At 40.8% G+C, this 19,043-nt stretch overlaps 1 protein-coding gene and 1 long non-coding RNA gene across 2 annotated transcripts in view; one reads left to right on the plus strand and one right to left on the minus strand.

Annotated features, from left to right (window-relative positions):
• The window catches only part of LOC116631732, a 57,180-nt gene that overhangs the window by 33,170 nt on the left and 4,967 nt on the right, over nucleotides 1-19,043 (minus strand). The gene's annotated exons all lie outside the window — the stretch shown is intronic.
• The window catches only part of STARD13 (StAR related lipid transfer domain containing 13), a 226,214-nt gene continuing 225,811 nt past the window's right edge, over nucleotides 18,641-19,043 (plus strand). Inside the window, exon 1 of the mRNA XM_032403211.1 lies at nucleotides 18,641-18,986. Within this exon, the coding sequence (XP_032259102.1) occupies nucleotides 18,863-18,986 (124 nt within the window). The 5' untranslated portion in view covers nucleotides 18,641-18,862. The remainder of the gene's footprint in view (nucleotides 18,987-19,043) is intronic.

The raw sequence follows: 19,043 nt of genomic DNA on the forward strand, positions 1-19,043 counted from the left end.
AATTATGAAACAACTTCAAAGGCATGAGTCAAGCACTTAGTATTTCTGGTGCAAAACATTACTACTGAGCAACCATAGTTCAATGACAAGATCTCTACTGGATTAACATAAATGAGAGCTAATAAAGGCCCATTCATGCACATACGTAGGTGTATTTAAAGGATATGTGTGGGTAGTTAACCAGGGTCATACTTAGCCTTCATTATAACTCTCTATTTACTCTATTTACTCAACCCCTGACTTTGTGATGACCGATCCATTTGGAACAAACTTTTTGTGTCCTTTCAGATATATAAAGGTTACACATTTCCCCCAACTGCTTAATTTAATGTTTTAAACATTTTCCCCTGACTATTCTTGACTCATTCACTCACCTGTGCTCTGAAGTGACTTATCTGATTGTTTACATTAAAATAGGTTAACAGGAATAGAGAGTTAAAGCCAGGAATATGTGGACCTTTCTGACTTTGATTAGTTGTAATGTAAGTCTAAACCGTGGCAGGTATTTCTGAGACAAGATCTATTGTTTTAAGGCTCTTTGAACCTTAGTTGGAGTTTCAACAAATACATTTTGTGACCACCTTTTCCCAATTTCAGTTCTGGAAAAAACAACAACAACGACAATAGGTATTGTATAAACAACTTAAATTGAAAAGGAGAAGTTCATGTGTTGAGTATCAAACATGTACCTGAAATCATATAGTTTTAGAAAAGAGACCTCAGAGGGTACCTGTTCTGTTTCTTTCACTTTACAATTGAAGCAAATGAGACCCAGTGTGTTTAAGGAACTGACCTAATGTTATATAGCTCACTAAGGGCAGTGCTAGGCTGAGACTCAGGAACTGGGAGGCATCATAGCTCAGTGTCCTCACTATTAAGTATCATCTTCCTTCAGTTAATCCTTTTGATAAGCACTATATTAATCAATTCTCACCTTTTTAATTAGAGTAAACCATGTGTGTTGATGTAATCAACAAGCTGTTCCTTTATTAAACACTGAAATTTTTCTTGTCCTAACCTTCCTACTGAAAGAAGAATGCTAAAGTAGCAAATATTTTTGACAAGGTAAGTGTGAGATCCTTAATGACGTCAGTCCGAAATGCAGAATGGTTGATATCTACATACATAGACTGAAGGAGCATATGCTTTCTTAACAGTTTTTCAGAAAGGACATAGCATTAACAGATGTTTAAGCAAAGCAGATGTGGAAAGAAAAAAGAGCTGACCTTTTCTATATGGTATGCTTTCAGGTGCTAGTGAGGGTGAAAATAGACAAGACTTAGCCTTACAGAATTCCTCTTTGCTCAGATGGTAGGAGCATTGACAATGAAAAAGGAAAGAACTGAGAGTTAATGAAGTCCTTCCTCCTATTAAGAGTTATGTTAACATGTTTTATACCAGTTTAAAGATGTATTGATCCTAAACTTTGAGACAGATTTTAGATGAAACTAATTATTAGCACTTTAGTTAAAGAAAATGTACCGAATTAAAGCAGGGCAACATTCAGAAGGGATAATTTTGTTCTGCATATGAATGCTATGCAAAAACCCAGGTAATCTCTTACATTATAATTAAACATTAAAATACATCCTAGGACATTAAAAAAAAATAGTACTAGGAGGTTTTCTCTGTATGTCTATTGCCTGTTGCTGAGACTAGTGTGGAAAACTTCCCTACCGCCCAAATCCAGCTGAACATGCGAAGGGTACAGCAAGATTAAAATTCAGCCTAAGTGACTTTACTGTAACTTTTACTGTATATTAATTTCTTGCTGTCTTTCTGAAGCTACTTGTGCTATGCGATCAGTGTCTCCTATTCCCCAAACTCAGCTAAGAATGAAAGATGGAGCCAAGATTCAGCAAAATTGGCTCATAAATACAAAAACTAATTTCCTCTTCTAGAAGGATCAAAAGTGGTAAGTATAATTATTTATAAACAATTAATATACAAGCGCTCATAGTGACAGTTATAGGTGCCTGTTCTAAATGCTTTATAAATATGGCCTTATTTAATATTTACAACAGTCCAATGAAGTAAAGTACATTATTATCCCCATTGTACAGAGGAGACGCAGAGAAGCTATAACTTGTTCTAGAAAGTGGCAGAGCTAGTCTAGAAAAGATAAAGGCTATGAACCATATGCTTATATACTTTATCCTGCAGCTTATATCCATTTGTAGTAATCGGAACTGTCATGATAGTTTATCTTTTGAGTACAAAATCAAAAATATCTGGAGAAATTAAAAGATTATGAATCTATTGATATTTCTTGAATTACTTGACAAATATTTACTGAGGACCAACTGTGTGCTAAAACCAAGGATTCTCTATTCATTAATGATAAGTAGCTCCCAAAACAGGGAGATTTTTCTTCCAACTGCCTTCAGAACAAACTTTACCTAAAATATATATCATGTATGTCTATGGGTATGAACATAGATACACATTCTTTAAACAAAGAGAAAGGGAGCTTTCAGATACTTCTTTGTTTACAAGCCTGGAACAAGTGGCAGTTCATTGGAAGACATACATTCCCAGGCTATGTTCAGTTTGCCTTGAACTACTAGACCTGTTTCCAACTTTGTTCAGGACAGCTAAAAAGTATTCATTAGAAAAGGTTCTTGGGGTGCCTGGGTGGCTCAGTTGGTTAAGCATCAGACTTTTGATTTCGGCTCAGGTGGTGATCTCAGGGTTGCAGGATCGAGCCCCGCGTTGGGCTCTGCGCTCAGCACTGAGTCGCTTCTCCCTCTCCCTCTGCTCCTGCCCTGGCTCATGCTCTCTAAATAAATAAATAAATAAATAAATAAATAAATAAATAAATAAATAAAATCTTTTAAAAAGAAAGAAACAAAGAAAGAAAAGTTTCTTGACTTCCATGAAAGTTTTGTTTTTTTTTTTTCTTGGAAGGGGCATTTATATATTTTTTTTGATAGCCACCATAAAGTGCACTGAAATGGAATAAAGTTGACAATTTTTCAAGGCATTTGAAGGGAGAAAATCTCAGTATGAGAAATAACCATTTTCAATGGGAAAAGACCAAATTTAATTTGGCTGTGAAGATTGAGGTAGGCTTTCAGCTGCGTCAGCACACAAAACAAACAAACACCTACAGAGGCCCCTGCTAAATGTCTCAATGCTTTCAGAAGCTGAGAACCACAAGTGGGAGAAAGTACTTCTGAATTGGTGTCTGAGATGCCCAATGAGACTAAATAGAAATAAAGATATAAGCTCACTTGAAAGGTTGTCAGATAAAATACAGGACAATACAATTACAAATATTGCATGGAACACACTTCTACTAAAAAATGGTTTGTTGTTTACCTGAAATTCAAATTAACTAGGAATCCTGCATTCTTATTTACTAATTCTGGCAGCGTTACTGACTTCCCAAGCCTTACTCTGGCTCCTCACTTCCGGTGGTTCTCATTGTCTTGGTCAGAGATTCCAGGAGGGGATATTTGCGGTGATGGGAAAGGATGGAATGGGATGGTGTCTCTACCAGGGACTACTGGGAAGGCCTCCCAGAAGGCCCCTGAGTTGGGAGCTGGAAACTCCTGCCTATAGAAGTCCTTGGAAGACACATTAAATGTTGGGCTGGCTCCTCATAACGCCTCTCTCGGCCCTGGGATTAGTCAGCCTACCTTCATGTCCACAGCCACCCCCTTACTTCTGTTCAGGATGGCTCTTAGTCTCAAGTTTTTTCTAGTCCGTACTCTCATGGAAGACTCTGCATGGCACAGGGTCCAGGGTCTTTGTACTTACACTGCTATCTCCAGCTTCAAGCACAGAGCCCGGGACATAGTAGAGGGCCAGCAAATGTTTACTAAACCGGAGGTTCTCAAACGTGTTTGTTGTTGTTGATGTTCTCCTGTGAATAATGGTAAGGAGGAAACTCACATAAAATCATTCCCTCCTAAGCCCTCATTATTTCTCTTTATTTTTAAAAGTTCGTAAGGAAAGACAGAATTGCACACAATACCATTGTATCATGTGCCCAGCACGGTGTCTGGAATATAGGATGTAAACTATTTGTTGAGTGAGTGAGTGAATGAATGCTAATTATGATATTTGAGTACAAAGAGGGCTGGCATAAATTTTATCTGCATTTTGTAGAAATAACTTTTCATTGAAAGAGCTTTTCTGTGTATTAGGAGCTGGGCCAGGATGGGAGAGGGGGCTGGTTAGATGTTACTCGGCTTGGGACATACTGAGAAGAGTTGGTGGAGGGGTGCCTTGAGGAAGTGGGGAGAGGTATTACTCATTAGGTTTACTCCCCTAAGATAAGAAGTGTTTGAAGTAGGAGGAAAGACTGGGGACATAGGCAGTACCGAACAATAGTGATAGAAGGAGGAAGGGGAAGGAAATCGCAAACCCTGTTATCAGAAAGGGGAGGAGGGTTCCTACAGCTACTAGGTCCTCTGGGCCCTTTTGCCAAGTGGCCGTATATCTGAAAGTGGCAGATCTAAATCAATATGCATTAGTTAGGGAGTACCCATAGTCAGAGAGATCACTAAATTCTTATTTTTGCATAAAACATCAAATCCTCTTAAATGTAATTCAATTTGAAATACTTATCACATTCCACTGAAATCTTTGATACGGGCAAGATAAAAATACTGTGAGTCACAACTGAGTTTTCCTCCAAATCGTCTCTAATTGGTTTACATTTTACAATAAGGTAAAAGCATATCAGATAGATAGCTCATTGCCATTTTATCTTGGGATATTTTCCCACCAAGATAAAAGCACACATAGAACAGGCTAAAATAAATTTAACAATACCACACTCAAGACTGAAGCAAATGGATATTAAACCATAAAGAATGGTTTTTAACACTTGAAGAAGTTTTATTGTTGGTTTTACTAGTTAAAAAAACTATTGTCCTTCCTTTTTTTTAAGAGCTAGTCACCTTTGGGAAGTGATAGCTTCAATCTTTTCTTCTCTGTTGCAGTTAACCAGAACACAGCTCTCTTGGACTGAATTTAATTGAAGCCAGCCTGGATATGGCATTGATTAACTGTTTAAGGCAGAGAGCTGTCTTCAGGTTTCAAAACTCTGCTTAAAGTTGTTGCCCACATATATGCCTTATTAGAAATAAATTAAAAGAAGATCCAGAAACAGCTGGAAACATTCTTTTTCATGTCTAACATACATTTTGTAAAATAAAAATGGTAAAAGAGTTAAATCATTTGGACTATGATATATCACATCGCTGACTTGATGAAAATTCTGTTTCCCTTTTTCTTGATATATTATCTACATAGTGACAGAAGGGTGATGAGTGTTCATGCTGTTTATGCTGTCATTAATCATTTTGCTATATACTTATTTTAATGTATTTTTAAGGCAAACTTGGACTACTGGATACTTATACAGTATTCTTTTATAGGACATGGATAACTCCTGTCATAACCTCTAAAAATCCTTCATAAAAAATAAACTTTTAGCTCAAATCCAAAAGGTTAGCTTTCATAATAGTTCATCTTTGAACCCCCAGCAATAGGCTCCTTTCACTAAATGTTGATATAATATCTGGCCTATCAAGAGAAATCAGTGTTTAATGCTTATGAAAGGCACAGAACTGTGCAAATATGCTGTTTTATAAGGCATTAATCCAGAGATCTAATAATCTGTACAGTGAACTTTATCTTGACAGGTAAATCAACCCACTGCTAAGTAAAACAGCCAGACAATACTATCCTTGTTGTGAACTGCAGGTGTTTCAGAAGCTGGGTGAATGCAGGAGAAACCTCACAGCCTCAGATGGCAGGAGTGAATGGTGGTGAAGGAAGCAAAGCTTGGTGAGTGGCTTAGGCAGGTGCTTGGGACACTTAAAGGAGAAAATAGAAATCAAAAATCAGAAGCAGGTGCCTGCTTAGGTTTTATGACCTTACTAGAAATAATGAGAGAGCTAATGTTAGGAACACAGATTAAAATAATTCTTTCTAAGAAATCTTGGTTTGGAAGAATGAATTAATGCTTTGGAAATAGCCCTGCTCTCAGGATTAATTGTGTCCAGATTAGTTACAGGGAAATCCTGTTAAATCTAAGAACAAACGTATTTATCAGCCTCAGAAGTATTTATTAAATCCCTATGACAGAGTTCTGTCCTCTATCCTGCCTTTTTTAAGCAAACCGTATAATCTTAGGAAACATCATTTGCAAGAATTTTTAACAGTTGTAGCCATGTGATATATACGTACATATAATTCGCTTACAGAGCCAAGTTTAAGCTATTCTGTACTTATGATACTGTTCATAGGAAGAAAAAGACATTTACCCTCTGCCAGGAGTCTCCAACCAATAGTATTAAGAAAACACTTGCTTAAAATAAAAGAACCAATGGGTGAATATTGTGTCACACCAAGAATATCTCAATGAAAGTGTTATTTAAAAACATGAAAGTGGAAAAATAAAATAAAACCATTAAAGAGAAATTAGGAAAATAATGGAAAGAATTTGTGAGCAGGGATAATTAATGTCTCAAGTGAAAACGATTATGGTTTGTAGTTATATCAAGAAAAGTATACTGAGTGGACAGTAGACAGAGCAACATGCTTTCCTGGTCGGACACCTGACCTGCAGGGAATTTATAGTTCATACGTGAGGGTTCCAGACAGCTTAATTGATTCTTTAAGGTACTGAAAGCTGACGGATTGCATTTTGTATTTGGTTTTGCCCATGATTCACCTACAAAGCGCATTTGATGAAATACGTGGCATTTCATCTGCTAGAAAATCTTGTGATCACTTTTGGTTTCCACCACCGAAGGGTCCAGTGAGAAGAATCTCTACCCTTGCCAGCTTGCTTTCACTTCCCTGTCAGGGCTCTCTCCTCCAGCCTTGACAGCTCTCATGTGGGATACCGAGCCCTTCGAATGCAGTTTAACCTGTAACAGGGAAATGAAATGCAGGACACCAGCTCTGCGTTGCAGATGTGCATCAGAAGTACAGTTTGATATTGCTTCGTGCCCTTTGCCCAAATTAAAGGTGCTGAATAATACCTTTCCCAATTCCTGTTAGTCTCTCTCTAGATTTCTCAATTTGAATTCTTTGAGGGTATGGACTTTTTGTTTGGCCCAGCGCCCCAGGCCCTCCATTCCCTTCAGTCCCCTTTCCTTCTCTCCAAGGGGACCAGGGTCATTTCCTACTTGAGGCTCAGATGAGCCTAAATCAGTTGTTTTTGTGATTACCTCCTGCTATCATGAAAGGTGACCAACTGCCTCTTACCCTGGAGTTTTTGCCTCCAAGTTAAATTCTAGGACGTTCTGTTCTTGGCACACTACTTTGGTATGTCGTAATGGAACCCTTCTCTGTTCCTTCTGGTTTTATTTAGCTGCTACCTTCCTGCTCTTATCCACATCCTACAGTTTTTTTTATCCTCTTTCTTTTTCTTAACTGTTATTCTATTCTCCTTTTAAACCACTCGTACTTTACCCACAAGAAAGTCATGTTTTCCCCTAGATGAGACATTATTGATTTTTTGTTTTACAATACTGGATTCCTAGTCAGAGAGTCCCAAAAGGTTTATGTGTTAAATTAACAGTATACTCTTACATATTAAAGCTAACCCACTTCATTTCTATTATATATTTAAGATAGTGGTAACTTTCTTAACTATCTACATTTATACGTATTTTAATACAGAAAACCTTAGATTCCAACCCTGGTTTGGGTGAAGGGAGGGAGTTAATTTATGACAAGATTAACATTCTCAAGTATAAAAATGCAAAATTTGGAGGGGAAAAAAAAAACCTAAGTAATATTTTAAATTAATCCGCTTGATTAAAATATTTGAAAATAGTTAATAATTTTAACCCATAATTTATTACTATAATTTCCTGTCATTCTTGACGATTTTTTCAATTGTGACTTAGGACATATGTTTGTATGCATATCTACTCATTTCTGTCTAATGGCTTGATGCTAAATATTTTAATGTTTAAGTGGGTAACAAGCACATGGACACACCCCCTCTTCAGGCCCAATTTCCGATTTGTATTCATTCAATAAATATATAGTGAGTACTTACCATGTATTGGGCACCATAGTCCAGACTGGAGATGGAGAAATTAAAACCTTACTTCCTATCCTCAAGGGGGACACGATCCAATGGGGGCATGGAATAGTTACTCTCTGGAGTTCAGGGAGCTCTATCGAGAGGAAGAGCCAATATGTTCCAGGCAGGAGGAATAAGTACAAAGGTATTAAGGCAAAAGAGGGTGCGGTGCATTCAGGGAACTGTCAGTTTCTCTGTTTTCTCTGTGAAGCATCAGGCAAGTGTTGATGCCAAGAGCAAGAGGGAAGAAAGCGTGCATGGCAGATGGGAGGGACCTAGAATAGGTAAGTTCAAAGAGACAGAAAGTACAACAGAGGTCACCAGGGGCTGTGGGCAGCAGGGAGGGGAGCGTTTCTTTATATGAATACAGGATTTTTGTTGAGGGCAAAGAAAGAGTGTTAGATACAAGTGGTTGTAACATTTATACAACACTGTGAATGTGATTAATGTCACCACGTTGTAGACAACGAACAGTTGAAATGATAAATATTGTGTGTAATTTACCACAATAACAAAATGATCTTGAGTGTACATGGCTTTGAGGAGAATGGGGAAGTTTTGAGACAGCCACAGTGAAGAGCAGGAATGAGAGCCAACCAGAGACATGGCGCAAACGTGCAGGCAACTCTCAGTCCATCAGCATTGTGTCACCTGTCTGTGTGGTTCTGCGATTTCATCCACAGTGTGTGGTGGCCTGGAGGTAAAAGTGGATATAGGGCTTTTGTCAGACAAGCGTGGGAGAGCTAGAAACTGAAACAGCTCTGTGTGTGTGTGTGTGTGTGTGTGTGTGTAATGAGAAAATGGTTGAGAGGCTGTCTTGTGGACTTTGAGCCAAGGCTTGGAAGGGTGTGAGGCCAGAGAGAGGGACTGATTAAGTAAAGGAAAAGCAAAAGCGAAAAATCATGAGACAAGATGAGGAATGCTGGAAAGACCCAAGATCATCATAGAAGCTGAGATGAAGGTTGAGATTTTAGAAGCGCAGCACTGCGGGCGGTGACTTAGCCCAGGGCGTGTCCACGGGGGTGGGTGGGTTAAGGGATACTGGAGACAAAGACCCCAGCAGTTGTCATTCGAAGGAACTAAACTCTCTAGAAGATGCGGGACAAGATCTTGTGGTCACATGAGCTTTCTTAGCAAATGATGTATTGTTTATTCATTTGTCACATGTATCCATTAAGTGTCCACTTTGTACCAGACACAGCCCTAGTGCTGGGCATGAGAGTCCAGGAAGAAAGATGATTCCCTGCCCTTCTGGAATTTACAATCTAGTGAAAGGGAAGCTGGGCAATAGCCAAAATAAACAGACACAAAATGTCACGTGGGCATGCACTATGGTCAGAGTTAGTGAGGCTTGATCACATAAGAGGGGCACACTGAGGTGGTCAGGAAGGGCCTCGAAAGAAGCGAGAGTTATGCGGAGACCTACAAGTTAAGAAAATCAAGTTCAGTCATCCATTTTATTTATTTTCTTTTAGAATGCCATGTGCCAACCACAGTTCCAGGCACAAGGAATGCAAAGATACATGAAACAGAGGCCCTGGTCACACACGATATCAATAATATCCATGAAATCCAGAAAGATCTCCCAGGACTCAACGATGGATTTGATTTGTAATTTTTCCTAATTAATATCAGGAGTTTTTATTTTCAATGATGCCTGCAAAATATTTTACTAAGAAATAAATAATACCAAAAATATATTATTAGTAATGAATGGCCAATGGGGCACAACTGAAGTGATAAAGAAAATACAGCATTATCCCATATCAAAGGAAAAAATGCTCAACTAAGAGAAGACAGGAGAAAAATACATATTACATGATAAAAGTAATTTCTATTGCCCCAGAAACTCTTAAACATAACTCCCCATCATTATAAGGCACTAACAGGAAAACACTTAACATTTGTAAAAATCAGCTACTCTTGAACAATTTCTGTTGAAGAGATACGTCTTGAACTTTACACTTTTTAAAATATCAGAAGTTGAAATATACTTTATAATATTGTCTACACTCCTTATAGTGTTTTTAGTGACAACAAGAGAGTGTCACCAGGTGTTGACAGAATTTAGCCTTTGTCCTCATAGCCCCTCATTACATCTGAAAAAATCAGGGACTGGGAGACCCAAAGTTATTTTGAGGTCCTCATTTCATGAAAATGGGTTCAAACCCAGAAATTTTATTAGATAACCAGAACTTTTCCAGCGGCTTTAATGAAAGATTTGACTACAAGTCAACTCTAGATTACTTTAAATAATGAAACAGGCTTAATCTCATGACTGACAGAGATGACATTTCTTTAATGATTATAATGTATTGTCTCACAACCGCTAAAGTTCTACAAACAAGGGAGGAAAAACACTATGAGCTTAGAAGGACAAGGGCTCTGGAGAGGGGCAAGGGAGCTGTGGGGGAGTCAAGTGAGAGCTGGAGTTAGCCAAGGAGATCAGCCTTGAGTCTTGGTTCTGCAATTTTTTAGTTGACAATCTAGTCATATGACTTTTCTGAGCCTGTTTCTTTGCCTCTTGGTTTTTCTTTTGTTTTGTTTTTGTCTTTTTTTTTTTTTTTTTTTTTTTGGTGAATGCCTACTTCTTAGGTTTGTTATATTAAGTAATCTTAGTGCTTAACTAGGGCAAAGGCTTGTGAGTGAAAAAAATTCCTAAAGAAAATACCATATCTACTCAGATTAAGTAACAAGTTGGGAGCTACTGCTGAGATCTTGCCAAAAGATTTGCCTCTAGAATGTGCTTGTCTTTCAAGATGCCCGAGGTTTGCTCCATATGTATCTGTGGAATAAATAGAATGGCAGTGGGAGGTCAGCCCAGGGAAGGGGATGAGGGTCCCAGCCCCTCTGACTGCCCACACCACACACTTAGCTGCCCTTAAATCATGTCAGCAGTTGGAACACAGGGCCACCACCAGAGGAAACCTGTGTCGCTCCAGATAAAGACACTTGTTGAATGAATAAATTTTTTAATTGCAAGTAGGCAATGTACTATCTCCAAATGTAGATTGTCCCCAATCTTTCCTATTATCTACAACAGCTTCCATTTGGATAGCATTTTGAATTGATAAGCCTCTCTCACATATAGTTTAACTCTGATCAGGGTAAGTAGAACAAATGTTCTTGTCTGCATTTGACAAGTAAGGAAACTGATGTTTGGGGAGGCTAAGTAGCTTCTACCTGCCTGCAGCTTATAATTCTCCAAGCTGAGATTTGGATTCCATTCTTATTCCTCCCCAGTTCATCGCTATTCTCTGCCACTCTTTAGTGTCTTCTTGTTATTTGGTATTATGCTATGCAGAATTTAGCTGGACTGGAATCTCATGAGAATTGCAGAATTGATGTAGCCCAAATAATGTTAATAATGATAGCTAACATTTAATGAATGTCGTTATATGCCAGGAACCATTCTAAGTATTTTCCATGTATTATTGCTTTGGATTCTTGCCAAAAACCCTCTGAGGGAAGCACTATTGTTATTCCCAATTTATAGATGCCAAGGCTGAGGAACAGAAAAGAATGGTAACTTGTCCAAATCACACACCCAGTTAGTGGGAGGCAGGGTATCAACCCAGTTGTCTGCTTCCTTTACCTACCTCACCACTTTACTGCCCAGGCGAGCCAGGGAGCTGCCTTTCCCAGCTCTTCAGATGATACGTTTATTGACCTTGAAGAGCTCGGTAGCACCCAGACAGTGCTTCACAATGTATGTTTGAGTGTCCCCAAAACATGCTGAGGTCTAAAACTAGCCTCTGTATACAGGCAGTCATCACAAAATGGATGAATCTTAACTAGCCGATTTGCCTATATCAATGTAATAAAGCATGGTTGGGTAGGAAGTTACATTTGTTCAAACTTTATGGCTGAATAAACAGGCTGAAGGGTGCCACAGGGCGTCCACAAGCAGGCATCAAGATGATTCTAATCACTAGACATTTCTTCAATTCCAGTAGCCTGTAAATACGATAAGTGATTTGTGACACACTGACCCAGGATCTCTCGTGTGGTAATGATAGTCCCCAAAAGCATACATGAAAAATACAGAAAAGAATTACAATATGGGTGAAGTCAGTAAAATATTATGACATGACATTAAGGCTGAAGATTCCAGGCATTTATCAGTGCACGTGAGGAAAATACTAAACATAACCAAAGATTTTGATCGGCAATGCAGAGCTCACAGCGAACACTAAATTTGCTTCCAAGAAAGCATGGAGCCCATCAATATTTCAGTTAACAGAACAAAACCCAAAAGCAGTCACAACTGTTAGCATTAGAAGATTGGCAGCTTCAGAGCTTGGCAGTGGGGCACTAAGACACACCCACTGGGACAGGTACAAATCGGTGACGATGAGCTAAGGATCCAGCATGAAAGCCAGCTTCTCCAGAAATTTCAGGAGCATTTTTTATGAGGAAATAAATAATATGAGATTGCATTTCAGAATCTCCATAACAAGACCCTGAAATATAGCCTGAAGGGAGCACTGAAGGAATGGTTGCCACATCATGTTTCTCTTGGGGAAAGAGCATGCATGGGCAGAGTCACAGTGAGCTCTTTACCCTTCTGCTGTGCAGTGATGGGAAATGGGTCACTGTAAGGAAGGTAATTTCCTACAATAAAGCTGAAAAACAACATGAAATAATGGATCATAACCATGGGCTCCTGACAAAGGTTTGCTGGCCTGGTACAGTTAGAAGAAACTGAATTCTTTTTTTAAGCAAAGGCTTCTGACAACAAAATACTCAGCATGTGAACAGAATATGCTTCTCCATTTTTTTTTTTTAATTTATTCGTCAGAGAGAGAGAGAGCACAACAGGCAGAGGGAGAAGCAGGCTCCCTACCGAGCAAGGAACCCGATGTGGGACTCGATCCCAGGACCCTGGGATCAAGATGGGCTGAAGGCAGAGGCTTAACTGACTGAGCCACCCAGGCATCCTTATGCTTCTCCATTCTTAGGCATAAGGGGTGATGGCACAGGATAGGTTGAACGTAGAAGGGGGAATAGGAGAGATAAGAAGCTAATAGACTTGCAGATTCATTGGCATTCTTATATATAGTATATATAGGAGGGTGGGTGGCAAATCCTGCATATTGCTTGTGGTTGGGGGTGCAGTGGTGATGAGTCTTAATTATATAGCATTAAGAGAAGGTGAAGAAAAAATACCATATTTTTCCCCTTTTTCGCCAAAGTTGTTAATCATAGGATTATTTGTAATTTCAGAAATTTGGAATGAAATGTCCAAATTTATGAAGGTTTTAAAATAAGTTATGATGTGTCTATCCAACAGAAATGTACGTATTCACTAAAAACTATATTTAAAAAACCTTAATAGACTGGGAAAATTCTAGTACCTAAGTGAAAAAAATTTTCACAATCTAGTACCTAAGTGAAAAAAATTTTCAAAATTTGGTATGAAAGTTATGTCAGTTTTTTGTTTTGTTTTGTTTTGTTTAAAGATTTTATTTATTTATTTGACAGAGAGAGACACAGCGAGAGAGGGAACACAAGCAGGGGGGAGTGGGAGAGGGAGAAGCAGGCTTCCCGCTGAGCAGGGAGCCCAATGCGGGGCTCGATCCCAGGACACTGGGATCATGACCTGAGCCGAAGGCAGACGCTTAACGACTGAGCCACCCAAGCGCCCCTATTCTAGTTTTTTTTAAACATGCAAAGAAAAAACTGAAAAGGGAAAATTTTTCAAATGTTACCAGTTATTACTAAACTTGATATAAGAAAAGAGAGGGGTAATTAGTGACAATGAAGCAGCACAGCCACAGACTTAATTAAAATTTATATTTATACTAAGGAGCAGACCCTAGTAATAACCAGTCATCTAAAACTACAATAGAATATTTATTCAGTCAAAAAATGATCCCACTATGGGCTGTTCACTAAAAAAGGCACATGGGATTCAGAAATAAAAGTACTAGTCCCAGCTGGGGAAACTCAGGACTGGGGCAGGGGGTGGGGAGGCCGAGAGAAAACGGGTTACCACAGTGCTCTGTGATTGCTGGGCCCAGGGTGTCGCATAGGAACACAGGAGAGGAGGAACACCCCAGGCACTGAGATTTGTGGAAGAGCTTCAGAAGGAGCTGACATCGACTTGATTCCTGAAGGATAAGTGGAAAAAAAAAAAAGTAGGGGAAGGTCATTCAGTAGAGGGAATGAATGTATGAAGACAGAGCTGAGTGAGGGCAATAGCTCTCCAAAGTGAATCTAATAAGAAGAAATTCTGGGGAGGAAAGAAGAAAACTTGACTAAACCCGGTACTCTGGAGATGGAGAAGCAGAGAAAAATGGAAACGATGTTAGGAATTCTGGAGGAATTTAGAATGTCTTTTAGGTATCTCTCTTGGACATGTGATGGGTGCTGGCATCACCCGCTAACACAGGAAACAGAGATGGAAGAGCAGGTTCGCAGAGAAAATTCTAGAGGTATCCATTAGTCAGGTAAATGATACACGGTGCTGGAGTATAATCATTTATTCTACAAGTTTTTATTGAACACTTCTGTCAAGGACTGCTTAGGTGCCGAATACGCTCTAGTGAGTCAGGCAGACAAGGCCTCTGCTCTCATAATGCCCCAGGTTTGCCTGGGAGACAGACCACAAACAAACAAGAAAATGTCCAAAGTGATACATGCTATAAAGAAAATTATAGCACTCGTGGATACCACGAGAGGAAGTAATGCAGTTATTTAGATTGGGTGTCAGGAAAGGCCCCTTGGAGGGGCTCAGGAAAGATTAGGGATAGGACAGCAGTGAAGTAGCATTCACTGACTGAATCCTTTCTTTGTGCCAAATGGATTATTTCATCAAATCCACAGTATAATCTCATAGGTAGGTGGTGTTGAAGGGCAGAAACTTGCCAGAGTCAAACACAACTCTGCCTCCAGCCACACTCTTTTCTTTTTTTAAAATATAAATCCAATTAGCCAAGGGGCGCCTGGGTGGCTCAGTCGGTTAAGCGTCTGCCTTAGGCGCAGGTCATGATCCCGGGGTCCTGGAATCGAGCCCCGCATGGGGCTCCCTGCTCGGCGGGAAGCCTGCTTCTCCCTCTGCCTGCCGCTCCCCCTGCTTGTGCTCTCGCTCTCTCTGACAAATAAATAAAAATCTTTAAAAAAATGGTTTAAATTCAATTAACCAACATATAGTACATCATTAGTTTCAGACGTAGAGTTCAGTAATTCACCAGTTATATATAGCACCCAGTGCTCATCACTCCTCTTAATGCCCATCACCCAGTTACCCCATCCCCCCACCCACCTCCTTTTCCACAACCCTCAGTTTGTTTCCTAGAGTCTCTCATGGTTGGTCTCCCTCTCTGATTTCTTCCCCTTCAGTGTTCCCTCCCTTCCCCTATGATCCTCTGCGTCCAGCCACACTCTTAAACACAAGTACTTTTGTGTGTACCAAGTTGGGCCTTGAGAGGTAAAGGATGAAACTATCGGAAGGAATACAATCACCCAAGGACAGGAAAGCATGAGGAAAAGGGGGGAGGGGGGCTGAAAACTGAAACCTGGGGAATGCCAACATTGAGGGGGTGGGAGAGAAGCTCTGAGGACAAACACCTCAGCCATGTGGCCTGACAGCCATGAGACAAGCCAGCATCACGAGGAAACGGATGGTCAGCAGTGTCCCATTGTCCACATGACCTAGAAAGGACAACAACAACGCAAAACATCCATTAGATTTAGCAACCAGACAATTAGTGGTGACCTTGGCAAGACAGGTTTCAGTGAAGTAGTGAGGGAGGCCAGATGGCAGGGTTGATAAAGGAAGATTTCTTTTTCCAAGAGATACGGGATAGAGGCAGCGCACCTTGCTATGGGGGTTTTGGTTTGGTTTAAAGAAGGGTGAGCCTTTTTAGAGGAAGGTTGAGGGTAAGGGATAGAGAGGCAATAACTGATGTAGCAAAGTCCTCATAGGGACAAGGAAGGACAGTAAACAGAGCACAGGTGGAGGACTAGGTCTTAGTAGGAAGAGGTGCCTCTCTTAGATAGCAGGTGTGGGGATTTCTTTTCTCTGAAGTAGACCTTATTGTCATCTGCTCAAGGTGAAGACCCCGGGGCGGGGTGGGGGGAGCGGTAGTCTTTAAAGGAGTTTTCCTGAAGGTTCCGCTTTGAGATAGGGCTTGTGGATGCTAAGGGCCTGTATACAAGACTCCCAGTAGCCCTGAGGTTCCTGTGAGTTTGGAAGCCTTGCGTTTGTGGCAGCAGCCTATGCACAGCTGTGAGATTTCCTACAGCCAGGCTGGCAGCCGGGCCCGGCGGGGAGCTGGGCTGAGCTGTGTGGCAGAAGCTGCTTGGGCGGCACCTGTTCCGGGAGGATCACTTGAGTCTTTCATCTGGCTTCTCTTGGACCATCCTGAATTCAGGGACTCTTCCACAACCAGAACTAAACAAATTTGCACTGCAAGAATTTTTCTTCAAATTCGTCATTGAAAGAAAACCCCTAATCCACGCCATCTGAATGTAAAATGTATTAAAATAGAAAAGTCGTAGGGTTCCACAGGATCTTTGGAGCTAAATGATCAGTGAAATAGCTGGACTATTCCTTGTATTGTTCTATTCCAGTGCAAACATTGTTACAACTACTGCCTAGTTTGATTCAATTAGGTCCTTTTAAAAAGTTAAAACACACAGCTTCCCTGGGCATGTAATTGTGAAACATTTTGTTGTTATACTGTATGCAGTCACTTAAAGATAAGACATCTTTCTCCTTGCAGAGAATTTCGTTACCAACTACATGCTGTTCAAAACAGAGGATGTAATCAAAAGGGTACTTGGCGTGGCTCCAGAAAGCTATCTGGATTAGTCTATAACTGGCTGCCATAGTTTCCAGTCCATTTCTGATCCATGACTTATTGCTTCATAACTGACAATTTCAAAGGTTTACCAGGATGGCGCACAAGAGCTCAATCATTACTTTTTAGCTCATTCTGAAGTGTGTTTCATTAGTGTACATTTTTATTTAAGATAACAAAATAAGATAACTAAAGACTGTTTTTACCGTCATTTCTCCCCCCATTTTCTACCAATAGTAGAAAATGGTGGAGTGAATATTTACTAAAAGTATAAAATTGTAGCAGGAGTACTTCCGGTAGCTGATAGTTTCCACTCCTTAAGTCAGTAGCAATTTGTATTGTAGATAAAGGATTTGACAGTTTATTTTCAAACTTCACGTGGAGCACCTGAAATTTTTTAAAAAAAACAGCTGACTAACCTGGTTTTCTGGCAGTCTGGTTCAAAGACATTTAAAAAGAAATGAGATTTCAGAAATTTTACTGTTTGAATAATTCAGAAATTCTCTTTTGAAATATTTTGAAATATTTCTTTCTTTCTTTTTTTAAGATTTTATTTATTTATTTGAGAGAGAGAATGAGACAGAGAGAGAGAGCATGAGAGGGGGGAGGATCAGAGGGAGAAGCAGACTCCCTGCTGAGCAGTGAGTCAGATGCGGGACTCGATCCCAGGACTCCAGGATCATGACCTGAGCTGAAGGCAGTCGCTTAACCAACTGAGTCACCCAGGCGCCCCTATTTTGAAATATTTCAATTCCTCTCACCAAACTTGAAATGTGTGACATTAATCACATCATTGAATTACATCAAATGTTGTCAAAATGACTTTCTCTAAGGTCCACCAAGCACTTTAGAAGCAAAACACAGAATAGCAGGACACCCTGAGTCCTGAACTAGCATTGTTGTCATCTTATGAGTGAGGCTTTGGAGCCCAGTAAAATGACGTGGACACCACCTTCTCAGGTATTTCTAGAAGAGCCAGCGCCTTTCCTCCCTCTTCCCTGCAGGGATCAGTTAATTTCTGATTATAAGCCTGCCTCATGTTATTGACTAAAAATACCTTAAAATTCTTCAATTTTCATATTTCACTTCCTCATAATACCTACTTTTTTTAAAGTGCATGCAGATTTTAATGCTTTTCCATGGTATGTAAATCTGATTAATGTAGGTTCCTCGCGGTTTGACCTTAAGATTTTCAAGTCATTTTCCTCCAGTGCAGTGGCTGTAATACTTTGACTCTTTAAATCATTTGATTGTTGATTGTGGCCAGGTAATCATTTCATTGATGAAATCAGGAAGGATTAACATAAAATCGAAGAACGACTAGTATCCAACTCCAGAAGAATGTCAGCCAAACTGATTAGATGATTTCAAGTGACTTGAATTCAGGAAAACTATGATGAGTTATAATGGCACTAGCTGTGGCATAGTTTAAAATTTGTACTACGGTGGTTGTGATGGTGGCGATTCTGAAACTGAAAAATGGAAACTATCAAGAAATAGGAATATGGTACAGCCCCTGATCTCCGAGTGAAACTGAAAAGGGGGTGGAAACTCCGTGAGTGGGGGCCATCGGGGCCAGGCTGTCAGGTTTAGTCGAGGGAGGGAGGGAGGGAGGAAACGCTCGCTGGGGGAAGGAGTGGGGCGCTAGACAGTCCCGGAGAGCAGGGGAGGGAGGGGAAGGGAGGGGAGCGGCGGAGCGCCGAGCCGAGGGGAAGGAGGGAGGGAAAGTGGGAAAGGAGTAGAGGAGTAGACGGAGCGCAGAGGTTAACCTTGCACGGCTCCCGGGCGGGCGGCGCATCCCGGCCGGCGCACGCCCAGCAGCCCCCCTCCCCCCCCAAGCGCGGGACGGCGGCGGACCCATGTCGCGCCCGCGGCGGGTCCCGGGACCCCAGCGGGCGTCCCGCGCCAGGAGTCTCGAGTCTCCGGGAGTCTGAGCTGCGGGTCACGCGGGAGTGGCGGTGGCGAGCCCGCTGGTCGTTATGAGGACGGATCTAAAATGACCAGCAAACGGAAACCCTTCCCGACGCAGCTCAGGCGGTCCATCAGTGAGCAGTTGCGGGATTCCACGGCCAGAGCCTGGGATCTGCTGTGGAAAAACGTCCGGGAGAGACGGCTGGCAGGTCGGTGCCCGCGGGACTCCGGGGCCGCGGGGCAGGAAGAGGCGCCGGCGGCGTGGC

The sequence above is a fragment of the Phoca vitulina genome, unplaced genomic scaffold (assembly GCF_004348235.1).
Source record: "Phoca vitulina isolate PV1807 unplaced genomic scaffold, GSC_HSeal_1.0 scaffold5, whole genome shotgun sequence".
Lineage (NCBI taxonomy): Eukaryota > Metazoa > Chordata > Mammalia > Carnivora > Phocidae > Phoca > Phoca vitulina.